The 19,355-nt window shown below is 41.1% G+C and overlaps 1 protein-coding gene across 1 annotated transcript; it reads right to left on the bottom strand.

The window, feature by feature from the left end:
- Positions 1 to 1,159: 1,159 nt before the first annotated feature.
- Positions 1,160 to 15,097, bottom strand: LOC110493936 (Krueppel-like factor 15). Its single transcript, XM_021568553.3, has 3 exons — positions 14,924 to 15,097; positions 11,669 to 13,181; positions 1,160 to 3,029 (listed from the first exon to the last, which is right to left on the bottom strand). The coding sequence occupies exons 2-3, from the start codon at positions 12,931 to 12,933 to the stop codon at positions 2,864 to 2,866; spliced, it is 1,431 nt and encodes a 476-aa protein (XP_021424228.1). The 5' UTR covers positions 12,934 to 13,181; positions 14,924 to 15,097; the 3' UTR covers positions 1,160 to 2,863.
- Positions 15,098 to 19,355: the final 4,258 nt, after the last annotated feature.

The following is a 19,355-nucleotide window of genomic DNA, read 5'->3' as shown; positions in this document are numbered from 1 at the left end:
AGACAAAAGAATTGTCCGGTTGAAACATTATTGAAGATTTATGATAAAAACATCCTAAAGATTGATTCTATACATCATTTGACATGTTTCTACTAACTGTAATATAACTTTTTTGACTTTTCGTCTTGACCTAGTGCCTGCTCCTTGTGCATTTGGATTACTGGACTAAATACGCGAACAAAAAGGAGATTGGGCATAAATGATGGACTTTATCGAACAAAAATAACATTTATTGTAGAACTGGGATTCTTGGGAGTGCATTCCGATGAAGATCATCAAAGGTAAGTGATGTTTATAATTCTATTTCTGACTTTTGTTGACTCCACAACATGGTGGGTATCTGTTTGGTGGCTGAGCACTGTAGCTTTTTAAAAATCTGACACAGCGGTTGCATTAAGGAGAAGTATATCTTTAATTATATGCATAACACTTGTATCTTTCATCAACGTTTATGATGAGTATTCCTGTAAATTGATGTCGCTCTCTGCAAAATCACCGGATGTTTTGGAGGCAAAACATTACTGAACATAACGTGCCAATGTATACTGAGATTTCTGGATATAAATATGAACTTTATCGAACAAAACATACATGTATTGTGTAACATGAGTCCTATGAGTGCCATCTGATGAAGATCATCAAAGGTTAGTGATACATTTTATCTCTATTTCTGCTTTTTGTGACTCCTCTCTTTGGCTGGAAATAGGCTGTGTTTTTGTGACTAGGCGCTGACCTAACATAATCGCATGGTATGCTTTCGTCGTAAAGCCTTTTTGAAATCAGACACTGTGGTGGGATTAACAACAAGTTTATCTTTAAAATGGTGTATAATACTTCTATGTTTGAGGACTTTTAATTATGAGATTTATGTTGTTTGAATTTGGCACCCCGCACTTTCACTGGCTGTTGTCAAATCGATCCCGTTTCCGGGATTTCAGCCGTAAGAAGTTATTAACATAGTTTTGACGTCTTCCCTATTATTCTACAATGTAGAAAATAGTCAAAATAAAGAAAAACCCTTGAATGAGTAGTTGTGTCCAAATTTTTTGACTAATACTGTATATTTTGTTAAACGATGATTTGTTACCTCCAAACATTGACTATTTTTTGCTCTAATAAATTCACATGAGAAAATGAGCAGAAATAATAGAGGGTAATCTACACAGGATTGTTTCCATTTTTATTTGTAAATGCATCTTGGGTAGAACAAAGAAAAAATATATAATATATTCATATGTACTGAAACGTTCTGTTATGTACACGTTTAGGGGTTCCACTAGAAATCATCACAACCACAGACTTAAGATATGTTATTATAGTCTTCTGTGTCTTTCGCATGGATGCAGCTATGTACACTCCGGGGTATTAACATACATTCATAGGATGCGATAAAACACCTGTGTTTAAACAAGCATTAAAAATTCAAAAATTGAATGAAAGGAATGATGTACAATATCGTGTACCCCTGCTTTTTAATCTGCGAACAGTACATGAACTCTGCATGGACGGTATCTCTCTCACCATACATATTCACAACAGGGCATGGCATACATAACAAACAAGTTTCAAGAGAAAACAGGACATCAAAAGTAATGACTGTGTCATGGCCTAAATAAGTGTTGTGACTACAGTTCCCAGAAAGCAGTTCTTCTGGGTGTTCAGCACCGTGGTGTAGTAGTATCCACATACATGATGACCTCACGCCAACATAGGCTTGTGGGTATTCCAGTAACAGATCAGGTTGTTGAGTTGAGGCAGATTTTGTGTCAACTGTAAAACGGAGAGCAAAATGGAGGTGTATGCTGAGCGAGTAAAGGGTGATACATTTTCAATTCCCTTTCCTCATTGTCTCAAACCATATCACCATTTCTCCATAAAACTGTGATGAATAACTTGTTATATTACTATTTTCTCCCCCGGTAAGGATGCTGTGGTGGATTAAGGCCAGACGAGTGTCTAACAAATGGCTTGAGCCACTTACACGAAAAATACCAAAAAATACACAACACTGCCTGGAAGGCCTGTTTAGACGTAAAACAATCAACAATCATTACCGTGCACAATTCTTTCTTTTTTTGCTTTTCGATTTGCATTTTCTCTGCCATTCTTTTACTTTCACCCACCTTGTATCAGAATCTGAGCCGGTGAAATTTTTCTGAAACTTGAGAGTCCCAGTAGCTTATTCGTGTTCTTATTTGTTATCAGTAGTTCATGTACAGAATTGACAATAGGCTCTGCTCCTCCCTTTGCATAAACAGTGTGCTGAATGAGTAAACTATTCTCTACCCGCTCTGTCAATGAGCTATGAGTGACAATGAAAAAAAACAAGGACAACGTTTCTGGGGAAACTTCAACCTGACTTGGAGAAAGTTCCAGGAAAACTTTAACCTGACAGATGAGGAATGTCAAAGACATTGGCTCTTAACATGATAAAAGGCAGTCATATCCAGGTAAAATAGAAGGCTGTTACTGAAGCAATTATACATTTCACCTCAAATGAAAAAGCTTATCTTACCTATTAATGAAATAGAAGATGAAGACTGAACATAAAAACAAATAAAAAGAGTACAACATGCAAAAGCACCAACAGCAACAAGAATCTCAAGGTATGTTGATTAATGAGAAGATGGTAAGTGTCATTTGTTGGTTTCACATGGTTGTTCATTGTTTTTGCTTTCTACAATAAATTATAGCACAATATTTCTCTAAAAGGCAAGGCACACACAATCTCTCTCTCATATATATATATATATATATATACATATAACTCATACCACACTCTGACATACATACATATTCACATCTCACACACACATTCCGTGCTCCCTTGGTCTATGTCCATTGAAGATTGATCCGGATGGGGTCAGTTTGCTGTGCGCAGCGTCCGGCTTCGGGGAAAGCGATGGACTTTGATATGTTTTGATAGATGGTCACTGCGGGCAAATTTCTTCTCACACACTGGACACTGGTAGGGTTTGACCCCCGAGTGGGACCGCCGGTGCCGCGACAGCTCATCCGACCGTGAGAATCTGGGAGAGACACACACAGATAGGAGAGAGATGTCAATCATTTTAGAATAGAATAAATCATTATTAACATGATAAACAAAAAACATTTATCATATTTTAAATGTTCCTTGACATAGCACAGACAAGATAATTTGGTTTTAGCTTCATTCCATATTATTGTCAAATGTTTGAGACAGTGATTCCGAAATGGTAGGATATACAGATTTGTGTACAGTCGTGATGGTAAAAGTCATTTTACAGCAAGTAGCCGATATGTTTTGACTTTGGCAGTCTTGGGGCAGTGTATACCATAATAAGTGACTGGCTACACCACGTCTGCTTGAACCAGTGTGTTATTTTGCAGTAAATCTGGGCTTCTCCCTTTTCTTGCAAGACCTACTGCATCTCACCAAGCCTTGCTAGTTATATAATATCCCAGACTATATGTCATTAGAGCTGGCTTAAAGTACATGGATGAACCCTAAAGTAATGCTAGCAATGCTAAATAATTAGCTTAAAACACATGGCTAGGCTGAGCTAAGGGACAGATCGAAATTTACTGGGGGGAGGGGTGGTGCAAAATAGGGGAGGGATGTCCAACTTATTTTTTTGCTTTAGGGAGGTTTTTTATTTTATTTTATTGGGCAGAGGGGAGGCAGGTGCGTTTTTTCCCCCTGGTTTGCAATCACTCTTCTGCTTGTATTTTCCCTATAAACAATGGCTTGACTTACTTTTGATATTACCCTAATAAAACATCTGTGAAGATTTGGTATGGTGTGGCTATTACTAAGCTTTAGCTACTGCAGACTGACTCCGACAGTTGAACTTGAAACGAGGAAGAGGCCTACAAGAGTAACTCCTATAATCTAACAATATAATGCTTATCTTTATACAAAATATTTGGATCAAAAATGAAAGAATCTGCCATAAATAAATATATTACTGTGATAGCACGCCACCGGCATATCTCTGTCTCTCTGGGGTTAGGCCTAAGCTTCTCTTCCTTTATATAGGCTACATATATACATTAATTAAATTCTGAATATCATACAGTGAACTCCTTAAGCCTAAAGGCCTACTCATGCAATAACCTGATACATTTAGAGCTCAAATCCCTCATTTATGGATGGCGTTGGCTGCGCCAGGTTGGATCTGAATGCATATGGATGTCCATTACTTATCTCAAAAGTCTGGTAGATTCAAATCATTCCTGTCATGTTGTCCGACGCCAAATTTTCCAAAAGGAAACTGAAATAGCATATTGTTTATAATGAAGACTTCCGAATATTCATATGAAAATCTGTCGCCAATTGGATGGCTATAGACATCCTAGAGATAGACATCCTAGAGACGCTGGCAAGTGCACCACTCTAGTATCTTTTTGATTATGCCTGCACATCATGGTTCACCAGCAGCCCCAAACATCTAAAAAAAAACTACTAATTCAAGGGTTTTTCTTTATTTGACTATTTTCTACATTGTAGAATAATAGTGAAGACATCAAAACTTTGAAATAACACATATGGAATCATGTATTAACCAAAAAGTGTTAAACGACGTCGATTTTAGATTCTTCAAAGTAGCCACCCTTTGCCTTGACCTAGTTAAATAAAGGTTAAATAAAAATTAAATACTAATCAAAAACTAATCAAAATGTATTTTATATCTGAGATTCTTCAAAGTAGCCACCCTTTGCATTGATGACAGCTTTGTACACTCTTGGCATTCTCTCAACCATCAAGAGGTAGTCACCTGGAATGCATTGCAATTAACAGGTGTGCCTTGTTAAAAGTTAATTTGTGGAGTTTCTTTCCTTCTTAATGTGTTTGAGCCAACCAGTTGTGTTGTGACAAGGTAGGGATGCAGAAGATAGCCCTATTTGGTAAAAGACCAAGTCTATATTATGGCAAGAACAGCTCAAATAGGCAAAGAGAAACAACGGTCCATCATTATTTTAAGACATGAAGGTCAGTCAATCCAGAAAATTTCAAGAACTTTTAAAGCGCTATGATAAAACTGGCTCTCATGAGCACCAAAATAGGAAAGGAAGACCCAGTTACCTCTTCTGCAGAGGATAAGTTCATTAGAGATACCAGCCTCAGAAATTGCTCAAGTTCAAGTAACAGACATATCTCAACATCAACTTTTCAGAGGAGACTGCATGAATCAGGCCTTCATTGTCCAATTGTTGCAAAGAAATCACTACTAAAGGACACCAATAATAAGAAGAGACTTGCTTGGGCCAAGAAACACAAGCAATGGACATTAGACCAGTGGAAATCTGTCCTTTGGTCTGATGAGTCAAAATGTGAGATTTTTGGTTCCAACCACTGTGTCTTTGTGAAACGCAGTGTGGGTGAACAGATGATATCCACATGTGTGGATCCCACCGTGAAGCATTGAGGATGAGGTGTGATGGTGTACTTTGGTACTTTGCTTGTGACACTGTCTGTGATTTATTTAGAATTCAAGGCACACTTAACCAGCATGGCTACCACAGCATTCTGCAGAGATATGCCATCCCATCTGGTTTGTGCTTAGTGGGACTATCATTTGTTTTTCAACAGGACAATGACCCAACACACCTCCAGGCTGGGTAAGGGCTATTTGACCAAGAAGGAGAGTGAAGTGCTGCATCAGATGACCTGGCCTCCACAATCATTCAACCTCAACCCAATTGAGATGGTTTAGTATGAGTTGGAACGCAGAGTGAAGGAAAAGCAGCCAACAAGTGCTCAGCATATGTGGGAACTCCTTCAAGACTGTTGGAAAAGCATTCCAGGTGAAGCTGGTTAAGGGAATACCAATAGTGTGCAAAGCTGTCATTTTATTTATTTAATTTTTATTTAACCTTTATTTAACTAGGTCAAGGCAAAGGGTGGCTACTTTGAAGAATCTAAAATCGACGTCGTTTAACACTTTTTGGTTAATACATGATTCCAAATGTGTTATTTCATAGTTTTGATGTCTTCACTATTACTGTACAATGTAGAAAATAATCAAAATAAAGAAAAACCCTTGAATGAGTAGGTGTGTCCAAACTTTTGACTGGTCCCGTATGTATTTTTTTAACTGACAAATAAAATCAATCAATCAATCCAAACTGTGCAGTGACCAATTGATGACTAGAAACATCCATCTGTTACAAAACACCAAAACGTTTAATGACAAACCCTCGATACTGGGTAAGGGAGGGATTCATTTTCTGTTTGCCGAGATTGACATAGTCTATTTATTGTGGTGTTAAAAAAAAGCAATTCATGATATTGACGTGCTTTGTTTATTGGCTGTGTGGTGCATTCGCACAAAAACCTGTTGGTGGAAAATCTGTTGCATATATTATATATAATTATAAATCTGATTCCCCCTAGCTGATCATTGTACGCAGCCGGCTCTGATTGCATTGTAATGAAACAGACACGGCGAGAGCGAGCTCGTCTGTGGTGGTCGGCGAACCCTCAACCTTCTGGCCTGTAGCACCTGCATGGCATCGATTGTTCCACAAAAGCATGCTGAAGTGCCAATGTTGTATCCACGTGTATAAACACAGGGTCGCTTGTTATTTGTGGTCGCAAACATTATTTTGAGTTAACTTTATGAGGGGGGAGGGTGCTATTTTACAGTAGAAGGGGAGGGTCAGATGAAAACATTTTTGGGCAGGGGGGTGCAAAGGCAATGCAAAAAAGGTTAAAGCTATCTTAATTTAAACACATGACCTTACCAGTGCTATGAAGATCATCGCTAGCTAGTTAGCGCTAGCTTAAAACCCAAGGATAAACCTTGGCGAAATCCTATTAGGGAATGCTAAGTAGTTGGAGCTTTCGTACAATTGTACATGGCTACAGGCTTAAAGCAATGCTTATGTGGCAGTGTTAACTAGTTAGCGCCAGCTTGAAACACATGATCAAGGTTAAGGCATGACAACTATTGGCCTCGCAGCAATCTCTCCCAAGCCTAGCTCTGTCAGTCTCCCAGATGTTACAGCCAGAGCTGACATGATGATGAATGGATACAATCTCGAGCCTGTAATTAAGCAGCAATGCTCAAGGAGTCGAATAAAAATCACTTTACTATCTGTCACGCAAACACATAAAACATGAGTCCCCACACCACGAGGAGAAAAGAGGTTTGGGCTCAGATAGCTAGCTAGCTTAATAGGCCACTATAGAGGGGCTATTGCCGTGACTCTCAAAATAAGGGCTCAGTCTGATGATAGTAATAAAATAATACTATTTGTTATTAATAACAGTAGGGTAATAATACAAGAGTATGACTCTAGAGAACACGTTTAGAACACAAAATGACACAAGCTCTACCACAGTAGTACTGCCAATGGTAGTGGCTATTGAATAGTCGTGTGTACAGTAAGTTTGTTTCTCATTCTGGCCCCTTCCTGCTCAACAGTCCTCTCGTGCCTCGTGTGTAGGCGCACTACTCTGAGAATAACCCCCCCCACCCACCCACCCACCTACCCAGGGAGTCCCCCTAATTCGTTCCTCTGACTGACTGACTGACTGACTGGAAGCAGTGGAATAACAGTGTGTGGAGTGTGAGTGCCCCTGGCCTTGTGATGCTATGATATCAATGTCAGCTCCAGAGAAAATATGGGGAGGTTTAATTGGATTTTGCTGTGCGCGTGTGTGTACACATACAAGACATATAAGACAAAGAGAGGGAGAAAGAGAGAAATACTGCGAGACCATGTGTACGTAAGGGTGAATTCTGTAGGTGTGCATGCATGGGTGTGTATGTGTTTGTGTGTGCTCACAACGTTCCCTTACCTGTTTGCACGTGTGTCTGTACACTCTTAGAAAAGAAAGGTGTTACCTAAAAAGGGTTATTCGGCTGTCCCCATAGGAGAACCTTTTGAAGAACCCATTTTGGTTCCAGGTAGAACCCTTTGGGGTTTAATGTAGAACCCTTTCACACAAATGGTTCTACATGGAACCTAAAAGGTTCTCCTATAGGGACAGCCAAAGAACCCGTTTGGAACTCTTTTTTTCCTAAGAGTGTATGCATGCATGTCCCCCCGTCCAACTGTAAAAGTCTCAGCCTCAGCACAGAAACCTCACCCCGATCCTTCTCCCTTTTTAAGCAGACTGCCAGCCTAGACGTTCCTATCACACAGTCATGGTAACTATTCAGTGCTTAGCCTTTGTTCGTCTCACTTCCACACTAGTTTCCCTCAGCCCGATTGTGTGCAAAACAGGCCCCTCACACAAAACAGGCCCCTTACTCATACACACTTTCTCTCTTTCTTGCTCTTCCTTCTTTCTCCCTCTCACTCTCTTTATCCTTTCTCACTAGCCCACTCTCTATCTCGCTCTCTCTCTCCCTCTCTCTCTCTCTCTCTCTCTCTCTATACCCCCCCTTCATCCAACCCACCGTCTTGCCTCCACTCTAACTAAATCCTGTCTTTTGTGTCCAGACAAGACCCCTTTTGTTGGGCTGAGATGCATCGCCTGGATAACTACTAGAGAGATTTCTGCTGCAGCCGAGCTCATCTACTGGAACAGACTTGCAGCATTACAAATACGCGGCCACTGGCAGGTTGCCAAGTTGATGCCAAAGTCAACATAAATAAATTGACTGATGCAGTACCCTTTTCAGGAATATCGATTCCTCAGTGTGTGCAAGAGGATAAGAAGTGGACTGCAGTCCATGAACGATTGAGCATATAAGGGAGGGAGCGAGGCAGGTAGCCTAGTGGTTAAGCAAATTGGGCCAGTAACTGAACGGTTGCTGGTTCAAATCCCAAGCTAACTAGATGACAAATCTGTTGATATCCACTTGAGCAAGGTATTTTACCCTAGTTGCTCTGGATAAGAGCATCTACTAAAATGTTTTTAAATTAAATATGTAATGATTCCATACAAAATAATAGTGCTGAGCGATTAACCAACATTTTTGTAATTTTTCATTTTTTAAACAACTAATTGACCAGAATCGGTTAAATTATTTGAACTCCAATTATTATTATTTTTCTTCTGCGAGCTCAATGAGCAATTTCTCTAGAGAGAAATCAGATCAAGCCTGAACTGTGCGATGTAGTAGGGAGTTGCAGTTTCCAACAGGCCAGTATTCTACAAAGTTTAGTGCAGAAAACTTGGTAATTAACTACAATGACAACCCATTGTGCGCGCCTACTTTTCCGGTCTGTGTGGGCCAGTCATGGAGAGGGAGAGGCAGGGAAGAGACAGAAGAACTTGCCATTGAGAGGGATAGAGAGCAGTTGCTTCGCGAGGTATCTCTACCTGAAGAAAAATGATGATCTAAGTGATTGATAGTTGTTATTCAGCAGTCATTAAAGTATGCCTTATTTACTTTGAAGAACTACTAAAATAGTGATTTTGTCAGACAGCATAGGCAGCAGCTCTATGGAGATGAGATGATGATTTGGAATTAAATAATGTAGTCATCAAATAAAACAAATGTAATTTACACAACAGCTAAAATATTTCATTAAAATAATATGAATAAATGATGGTTAATAAATGAGCAGTATAATATGCAGTCACTACCACCATGGGACTTATTTTAATTGTTTTATTATGTGTTGTTACAGCATTCAATATACATTTAAAAAAATGATTGAAACCCGAAATAGAAAACCGTGATTTTTTTTATTTTTTACAATCTAACCGTGATCACACCAACCTCAAAAAGCACTAATCACTCAGCACTAAAAACTAACATGCTGTATGGAGCGTGTTGACATACATGTATAAACACATACACGTGTACTGTACGTGTAGGGGATGTCAAAGTCATCTGTAGGATGTTGACTGGAATGCATTGGTGACATCACACCTTCCATGAGATCTAAAGGCAACTGTCGCTCACGCAGTGACAAACTAGTCTTTTGCTCTAATGGCTAAAATGGTTGAATTGCGTGTGATGTTGTATAGAAGGTTGCTAGTTCGATCCCTGGTCAGGGCAGAACAGAATGCACTCTGTTACACACACATACATTCACTCACACACACCACTAACAGATCCCTACTTTGCCCATGTGTTGGCTTGTCCCTGCTCTTCTAGCCACCTGTACTTAGTGAGGTCTGTGTAGGGCATATGGATAACATTTCCCCTGACTTAGAAAGCCAATTTCACCTGATACGGTCACTCTCTTGCCTGACCCTGTGTCCTCAGGAAATCAGCCAGTTGTACTGGGGGCAAGAGTCACACAGTCAATCACACACGTTCGCACACACACACACACACACACTCTTACTCATGCACAATCCTGCACAGCTGTCGAGTCAGAACAGGAGGCGCCCGAGTTGCGCCCATGTGACCTCGACCCACATGCTTCGGCTCAGTTTTAGTTTACACCAGCAGAAATATGACACCCCCGCCATTCTCACATATCCCAGATATCTCTCTGCCTGAAAAAAGTGTGAATCTGAGGGAACATGTTAATGTCTCTTGACAACCCTCCAATTAACACTTTGAACGCAGCCTTTAAGACTGCAAGAGCTCTGGAAAAGCAGATGAGGAGAAGAGAAAGAACAAACAATGACTTGATATACATTTCTTCCTTGCTTTCTATTTTCTGACTATATCTGTAGATGACCATGGTGGGCTGTACTGCAAGTCCAAATTTTTATTTTACCTTTTACTAGGCAAGTCAGTTAAGAACAAATTCTTATTTTCAATAACAGCCTAGGAACAGTGGGTTAACTGCCTGTTCAGGGGCAGAACGACATACCTTGTCAGCTCAGGGATTTGAACTTGCAACCTTTCAGTTACTAGTCCAATGCTCTAACCACTAGGCTACCCTGCCGCCCCAAATGTGTTCCTTTATTGAATACTTTTTCTTCCTTTTAAGTGGTATCCAACTACTCCACAAGGGGAAATATCACTTAGTGCTAGACACATGTATTCACAGCACTGCTACTGTGGCGAATGAATCGTGGCACTGGAATAAAGAAATAGCATGTTGAGTGACAACCAAATAGCCATAAGGAAACAAGCAACTGAATTCCATGTTTAGCACCATGAACACTGAGCCTCATCGGCTAGCTTGGTGCTGCGAGAGAATGAGCCTCTACAAATAAGTAATGGAGCCTGTGGATCCTGTAAAGTCTCACTTTAAGCCCCTCGCTGGGGCTAATTGATGACCTCATCAGACAGGTCAATTCGGGTGCCAGCCACGGTCTGTGGTGCAAAGGCTTCCTTCCATTGAGGAACATGACACTGTACTGTATAGTGGACAGACATATAATTACCTCACTGCGTCCAGAAAGGCCTTACGGTAACAATAGGGTATAATCCATATCTCACACATGATTGTGAAAGCATGTGTTCACTGACTGGTCTCTCACTCAAAACCCCCTAAGCATTCTTTAAACAAACTGCCATAACCATAAAGCAACGTTGATCAAATCTCTCGAGATAACAACGTCTTAAATTGTTGAGCTTCAAAACCCTGACACCTGTCAAATACAATTACGATAGCGAGTGTGTTGAGATTATCTATTTCGATATATTGGGAAGAATGATCAGGTTATGTGGTCAACGGTTGAAGCTTGCTATAGGTATGTCTACTACGTTGAATGTCCGGAAGCTTTTTGACATAGAAAATCCATAAAGCAATAAATCATGATCATCATAATCATAAAGTAATACATCATCATCATTGTAAGTGAGCACCCACTCACCTCCATCCACAGCCCGGCCAGGTGCAGGCAAAGGGCTTCTCCCCCGTGTGTCTCCTCAGGTGGGCCTTCAGGTGGCTGCTCTTGGTGTACATCTTGGTGCAGCCGGGAAAAGTGCATTTATGCATTTTGATAAGGTCCGCCACCGGGTTCTTCTGGAACTTCTGACCCCCCACCAGCAGCCCATGGCCCTGGCCCCCGACCGCCACCTCACCGAGGCCCAGGGGCTTGGCCGCGATGGGCACCGGTGCGATGCGCACAAACTTAGAGGAGATGTTGAGGCTGGTGGAGGGAAGCAGCTGGGGCACCAGGGCGAAGGTATGCCCCTGGATGTTGACCAGCAGCTGGGCAATTTTTATGTCCGATGCCGACTGAGGAGGAGGCTGGACAACTGTGGGAGGAGGCGGAGGAGGAGGAACAGTGGCACCAGGTTCCTGTTTGATCTGAATGGGCTGGATCTGCAGGATGACCGGAATTCCAGGGCTGCCACCATTTTCACAGCTCTGTGTTGATCCTGGCTTGCTGGATAATGAACCACTCTTGAACACGTCGTTGTGCGGGCTTTCGTTGTACTCCTGTGACGATGTGGCGGGTGTGCTTTTGGTCTCGGTGACGGTGGCAGCATTTGCGGTCGGCACAGTTTGGTCTGAATGCTTGGCCTCTGGCTCCAGCCTTGGCCCTGGGGATGAGGACTCCCTGTACACCTCCAGTCCCACCCCCAGCCCCAAGATCTCCTCCAGGCCCGGCCCCAGCGCCCCCTCCTGGGCCTCCTGCTTCATGGACGACACCACCTCCATGTTCTCCTCCAGGAACTCCTCTATCTCCTCTAAGGTGGGATGGAAGGACGGCTCCTCCATGTCCACTAAGGACCAGACCGGGAAGTCCACGCTCTCCTCCTTCAAGGCCTCTGGGTGAGGGTGGGATGGCGCGTCCCTCTGTGAGTCCCACAGAAAGGTGGGCAGTGACATGGGGATGGCCACCCCGGTCCCTGCCCCGCCTAGGGAGGTCTGGGACAGCAGAAGGTCCAGGATGCTGTCTGAGCTTTCGGCACTGGAGCTGCTGCCATAGCTGGAACTGAGCACTTGGGAGTCGGGGCTGGAGCAGGAGCGAGGGCTGGACGACTCGCTCAGGTCATCCTCGGAGAAGGGCGAAGGCATCACATGGTAGGTCCCCCCGTCCGTCACCATGTCCAACAGGCGGTATGCCGGTGGGGAGCCACCGTACGGTAAAAAAGTGTCCTCGCCACTCACTAGGAAGTTATCCACCATTCCTGGCTAGGGGCCAAGAGAATGTTTCCCACTTTGTGTTGAAATTTGTCTTTCTGATACAGCAGTTTGTTAGGGTTATTCCTCTTGTTGTCGGGAGACTGGGACCAAATAAACCCACGAATGGGTCACCACAGCAAGGTCGTGCTTTGCAGAGAGATAGAGAACACCTGTTGTTCTCTCTCAAGATAAAACAAGCTTGGGTAGAAAAAGTCTTAAATTCCAAGGTTTCCAGCCCAGATACTGTATATCTAGACAAACATAAATAAGCAGATTAGAAGAGAGAGAAGGTTACTAAACTGATTTTCACTCTAATATCAGACAAGAGCCTACAGGGAAAATTACAGATAGCCAAGACCTAATCACAAGTCATGAATCTCCAATGCACCATCTGTGAACCAAATTATCTTCAGCCACTCAGTTACTTGCTTGCACATGACAAATATGGAATGCTGTGCATGTTTCCATTTCGAGTTCGATCGCGGTTGGCGTGAGATGAAGCGGCTGTTGTGAGAGATGAAGTGACTCCCAGAATGCTATGCGGCTATTGGCTATCACATTCCTTTACTTGTATTTCAGGAGTAAACATAATTGAAAATAACTTGATGACATCATGCAATGTAAATTATTCCTGACAATGCACACTTTTGTCTCACACATTTACATTTAAATGGGTTTTTAGTGCATTTTATTTATTGAATGAATTTATTGGATATTCTTTCATTTGAACAAATGTTTACTATATTGAATTATTCTAATTGTTTGATTCTAAACGTTGCAAGGAATTTCTTTATTTTAATTTGTAACTAATTTGTTACTTGCAACACTGTCAAGAAAAGGCAAAGCTGAGCATGGATGTTTCACCCTCGCCTTCTCTGGGCTCTTGGCTCAGTGACCGACAGTAACCCACCAAAGGAACTGTCAAAGGATTAACATAAAGCACTGTGTGGGGCAGCCAAGAGCACTGAGCAATCCAAATAGTACATAAATCACCTGCAAGCTACTTACAGAACATGCAAAACGCAATAAATCAACTCCAATTACTGGAAATTCACTTGAATGGGAATGACACGCAATTATTGCGACATATCCAGTGCATAATTGCTCCATTCATCTGTTCTGCTTGACCATGTATATATTGTTCACCTAGATACATTAATGCTTTTATAATCTCTCAGGGGTGTCAAACTCATTTTGACCGGGGCCTAATTCAGTCTTCAATGAGGTTGGGGGGGGGGGGGGGGGGGCAGCCTTGAAAATGTGTTGTATTTCCTTGCAGTCAAAATTAGCCAAAAACAGTCCTTTATTCATCGTTTTCGGAATTGTTGATGCTCCCTGACTGTAGCTTTCATTTCAGTGATTATAAACTAGACATAGTCAAGAAACTGTATGGATGTAAGTCCATTATCATTTCTACACAGTTTCGATCTGGTTTTAGTCATTTTAAAGTATTGTTTGGAACTGGATTGAACCCACTTGCAGGCTGAATCCGGCCCGCGGGCCATATCTTTGACAGGACACCACTGGTATTGCCTAGTAAAGCCGCATGTGCAAATTATGTTAATGCATTTACGTGCTATTTCAATAATAAACACTGTATAATTACTAATAAGAAACGTATAAAACTAGATTTAACAAAAATAAGTTTATAGGCCTACATTTCAATTCAATGTAAATCAATTGAAAAATCAATTGCCTTTCAAACTACTATTGGCAGAAAATACACATTTCTAAACATTTGCTTGTCTCATTTGATTATAACTCATAATCTACAGATTATAGTTTTGAAGCAAACGAGCACATATTTTGCCTATCCCAGCAGCTATAGAACGCGTAAGAAAGCGCAGCTCCAACGTTCCAACGTAAACATGTTTTTGTCCAGCAGTGTGCTGCGGCATATGGTGCTAGGCTGGAGGAGAAACGCACGCCCAATATCTCTTGCAGAATATATTCCCAAAGAAAATATGCGGGGGAAAATAATCTCTGATCTTACCTTATTCATCAAGCATGTACAAATCCCTGTTTAATTCCAATGTATTTACTTTTCCTTTGCATTCGTTGGGGAATCTCTCTCTAATGCATGCCTTGCCCTTGAGACTTGCCATGCAGCACCGTTCAGACTGACTAGCGGCGAGGCAGAGTTGTACTATATTACCGTCACATGACTGCTGGTGTGTGTGTTATATGAGTTAAAATAAGAGGTTGGATCTGAAGGCTCGACCCAGCTCTGCGCCGCTATTGGCCAACAGTACGTGGAGGCTGGTCTCTGAATATGTCAATCAGGATGTGTGCGCCTACATGTGTGATGTTTAGTAAAGGAAGACAGTAATTTCCTAGTTTTCCTCTCATCCTTATTACCCATCGCCCGAAGAGCAGATAACTGTTGCGGTAAAAGGAGACTGGGATGTTGAACAATGTAGCCTATTTAACGGAGTCTCATATGACTCCCAATAGAAAGCAAAATAATAATTGATCATGGATGGATATTGGATATGGCTGTGAAAATAGTCAATTCTTGGGAGTTTATTTGAATTCGTTTGAACACATTTCAATGGAATGATTTTGCTTTCCTCGAAAGAAGTTCACAACACAGTGTTCTCATTATGTAGGCTATGAAACTGTTGGAAAGACTGAATATTCTGTATACCGTTTTTACAATATAGCCTACTGTTATTACAGTGTTACAATCATCCTCTCTGTCCATGCAATTTTGATGCAGCAAAACACTGAACACTACAACTGTGTAGTTCTTTGATAGTGAATGAACTTGACGAACATCATACACAGCAGTATGTCCTGTACTTCTAGACACCAATCCTTGAACAAACATGATTCAAGTTCAGTTACAAAGAGAGGAACCCACACTCAGGAAGAATGTAGGCTAACCAGTGCAGCCAGGCGTACTCAGACAGGAAGTGTTAAAAAACAATTAGAATGCGAGTGAACGTGCCTGTTTATTTGTTTCAGTCACTTCAACCTTCTGAGAGAAACACATGGCGGGAGCGAGTGATCCTGGGAAACTGGTGGTTGTATCTGCATGATTGTCAGAGGAGAGTGAAAATAGATATTGTGATGGATTTTTTTATGCATGTGCTTTTCTTATAACTAATTTCTGTGTTCTATTCATGTGCTGTTCTAATAACCAATTTCTGTGTTCATGCAAGTGACTGATTGAACAAATCCTCACTTATCAGTATCTGCAATTTGGCAGTACGCCCAGCCCTTGTTTTGAGAACGAAAGATATCTCGGGTTTCAAGGTCTCAGCTTAGAGAAAAAAAGCCTTGTAAGGTGTTATGAACCAGTATTGGTCGGGCACATGAATGAAACAAAACTGTAATGGTGATATAATTATGCTAAATCATGCAAATATAACTTGTCTGTGTATAGACGTATATAAGACAACTGCTGGGACGGCCGCAGCAGAGATTCTGACACACTATGGTGCATTAAGTGTGTTGGAACCTCTCCAGCGCTCTGACAATAAACAATGATTCATATAAGATTGACTGTCCCTTTGTAAGAATTTCCCCAACAATATCTTTGTGATCCTGAAAATGACGCATTTGCTTTTTCTTGAGGTTAATATATTGCTAGTAGTGGATGGAATACAGTGCATTACCTATACTACCTGAAAGGTGAAATATTTTCTTCATTATCTCTTTTTTTGGAGGAAATAATATACATTTGAATAAGCAGTTAATAACCACAGTGTATATTCTTCTACATTAAAATATTTCTACAGTATATATTTCTTCTACATGAATATATTTCTATACAGTATATCATTCTGTACTGTAGTCTACCGCCTGAGGCCAACTGACAACACTACCAGTACCACTCTCTCTCCCTCATCAGCTCAAGTGCACAGTATGGGACCTGACCACTGTCACAGTCTGTCAGCGGGGGTCTGGCTGGTAGGAATGTATTAGTGTGAATGTAATACCGTGTTGTACAACGTGCCAGCCTGTCTGGTCTGTCTGGAAGGCAAACAGCAGGCCATGGCTGACCTGCTCTGACCTTCTAATGCGCACATCAAACAGCTGGGAGACCTGTTGTGATCGTCATCCCGCTCCGGGTCACTCCCTGGATTAGACCTGGGCCGTGTTCATTAGTCGTCAAAGGACTGCAACATAATTGAAACAGGGAGATTACCTAAGAAATTATCATTTTTGCTTTCCGCTGCAAAACGTTTTAAAAGGTTTTCTGCCCTAATGGATGTTACCCCGGAGGGATGCAGAGGGGGATCGAGAGAGGCGTTGAGCCACAGATTAGTCACTTTGCCTTTGTCCTACTTCCTGGCCCTTGAGGGACCGGATAGCGATCATATTTGGAGCCAGAAAATGTTGGTTAATGTGTTAAACTAACTGTATCCTTAATGACAGGCCAAAGGATATGGTACATTTGAACAACTGTGGAAAACTGTAGCCATATATGTTAAAACATACATGGTGTGGACAAGATGTCACAGTGACATATACTGTATGTGTTAATATGTTGACAAATAAGTTGAAATGATAAATGCATTTTTAAATATATGTTTTTACTTTATTCAAAGAATCCCATTGAGATCTAAAATCTCTTTGCCAAGGCAGACCATAGCCAAGGAAGCATATCCAGTATAAAACACAGAAAATCATGTAACAAAGAAACAAAAACATACAGTCTATATTCTATCTAGCCATCTAGGGCTAAAACAGTGACACACATCCTGCAGCATATACACTGTTGCATATACACAAAAGGGTTCCAAAAGGGTTCCTCTGCGTTCTCTATGAAAGAACCCTTTGAGGAACCCTTTTAGGTTCCAGGTAGAAACCTTTTTGTCTTTAGAAATACATTGACGGTTACTAACTATGACTGATAGCTTACAGCGAGTAGTATTCATATTCTTATATACAGTACAGTTAAAGTAGATCTTTAGAAAGAGGAAAGGTGCTGTGACACAATGTGGCTGTTATTTGTTTTTTAAAGCTAAGCTTTTTGCCTGAGTAACCTCTGGTGGCAGAGCATTCCACGATGACATGGCTCTATACATAACTGAGTGACTCATTAAATCTGTCTTTGGTTTGGGTACCGTGAAGAAACCCATAGTGGCATGTCTGGTGGGGTATGTACAGGATGTCTGCAAACAGACTGTACAAGCGGTTAGGCATTTTCAACACACAAATGTTTCTTAAAAAGACTAGAAGAGAAGTAGTCAGTTCTCCTCAACCCTCAACCATGAAAAATTATTTAGCATGTTGTTGATGTTAGCGTTGTGTGTGCAGTTAAGAGCAAGGTGTGCTGCTTTGTTTTGGGCCAGATGCAGCTTTACTAGGTCTTTCTTTGCTGCGCCTGACCATATTAACGGACAGTGATCAAGATGGGACAAATTCATAGCCTGAACAACTTGAGCAGTTGATCTTTGTGTCAAAAAAGCAGAACATATTTTTATAACAGATATACCTCTTCCACCTTCACAACACCTTTGACAATATGACTTGACCATGATAACTGACCATCCAGTTCATGTTAAAATCTATTGGAGATTAAATTAAGGGGGAAAAATGGAGACTGTGCGTGTGTGTGAGCTTTGACAAAACACCAGTATTAGACTGACGGTCTGACTTTTGTCGGCCACTATTAACACAAGACCAGCATGGCACAACTCCAGTCCTGTCAGAAGCATTTGTAAAAAAAAAAATAAAAAAAATAAAAATAAAAAATGTAGGTAGAGAAATTAAGCCACTGCCACTTCTATAAAAAAATGTTTTTTCTTCAAAAATCTTAACAATTCCAAGAGTAGATGTTGCCAATTTAACTCTTAATCAATGCAATCAGGGCCGAAATCATAAAGCGTCTCAACAGTCAGAGTGCTAATATAGGATCAGTTTTGCGTTTCAGATCAAATTGATAAAGATTACATGGACAGGAGGGACCTGTAATAGAGACATCGATTAGCTAGCATAATCTGAGTATTATCACAGCGCGCTCTACCGTATCCTGAGTTAGCCAGGACATTTCAGTACACTGGGTGTCAATAAGGTGAGGTGTCGAGGGGATTGCACAAATCCTCTTTGGGGTATAGGCTGTGGGCAGCAGATCAACTTGCAGAGACCTTTAGCTTGAGAAACTATTGACCCTCACTGGACACATGAGAAAATATAAATACTTCCTCAATATCAACCCTCTCACTCTCAAAAATTTGAATTTAGATTTTTGTTTTGCCTATATGAAGGAGCACATGGACTATGCACATATGGGTACAAATATCATAGAATTATCAGTGGTGGTCTGGCCCATACCGTTAAATGGTCAGTTGTGCTATAATAACATATCAAGTATTATTCCGTGCCCAATGTAAACAAATGAGACGTCCCGGGCAATTTGATGCTAAGCAATCTAACTCCAAAATTCCCTGAGTCTTATAAAATGCAGTAGCATA

The sequence above is a fragment of the Oncorhynchus mykiss genome, chromosome 17 (genome assembly GCF_057628025.1).
Source record: "Oncorhynchus mykiss isolate SJ-2025 chromosome 17, ASM5762802v1, whole genome shotgun sequence".
NCBI lineage: Eukaryota > Metazoa > Chordata > Actinopteri > Salmoniformes > Salmonidae > Oncorhynchus > Oncorhynchus mykiss.
This window is presented reverse-complemented; position numbering and strand designations above follow the sequence as displayed.

Bases quoted from the DNA above. Each gene is read 5' to 3' on its own strand.
- LOC110493936 (XM_021568553.3), bottom strand. From the start codon at position 12,933: ATGGTGGATAACTTCCTAGTGAGTGGCGAGGACACTTTTTTACCGTAC. The intron at 3,030-11,668 runs GTGAGTGGGTGC...TGTCTCTCCCAG, and splicing joins TGGCCGGGCTGTGGATGGAG to ATTCTCACGGTCGGATGAGC.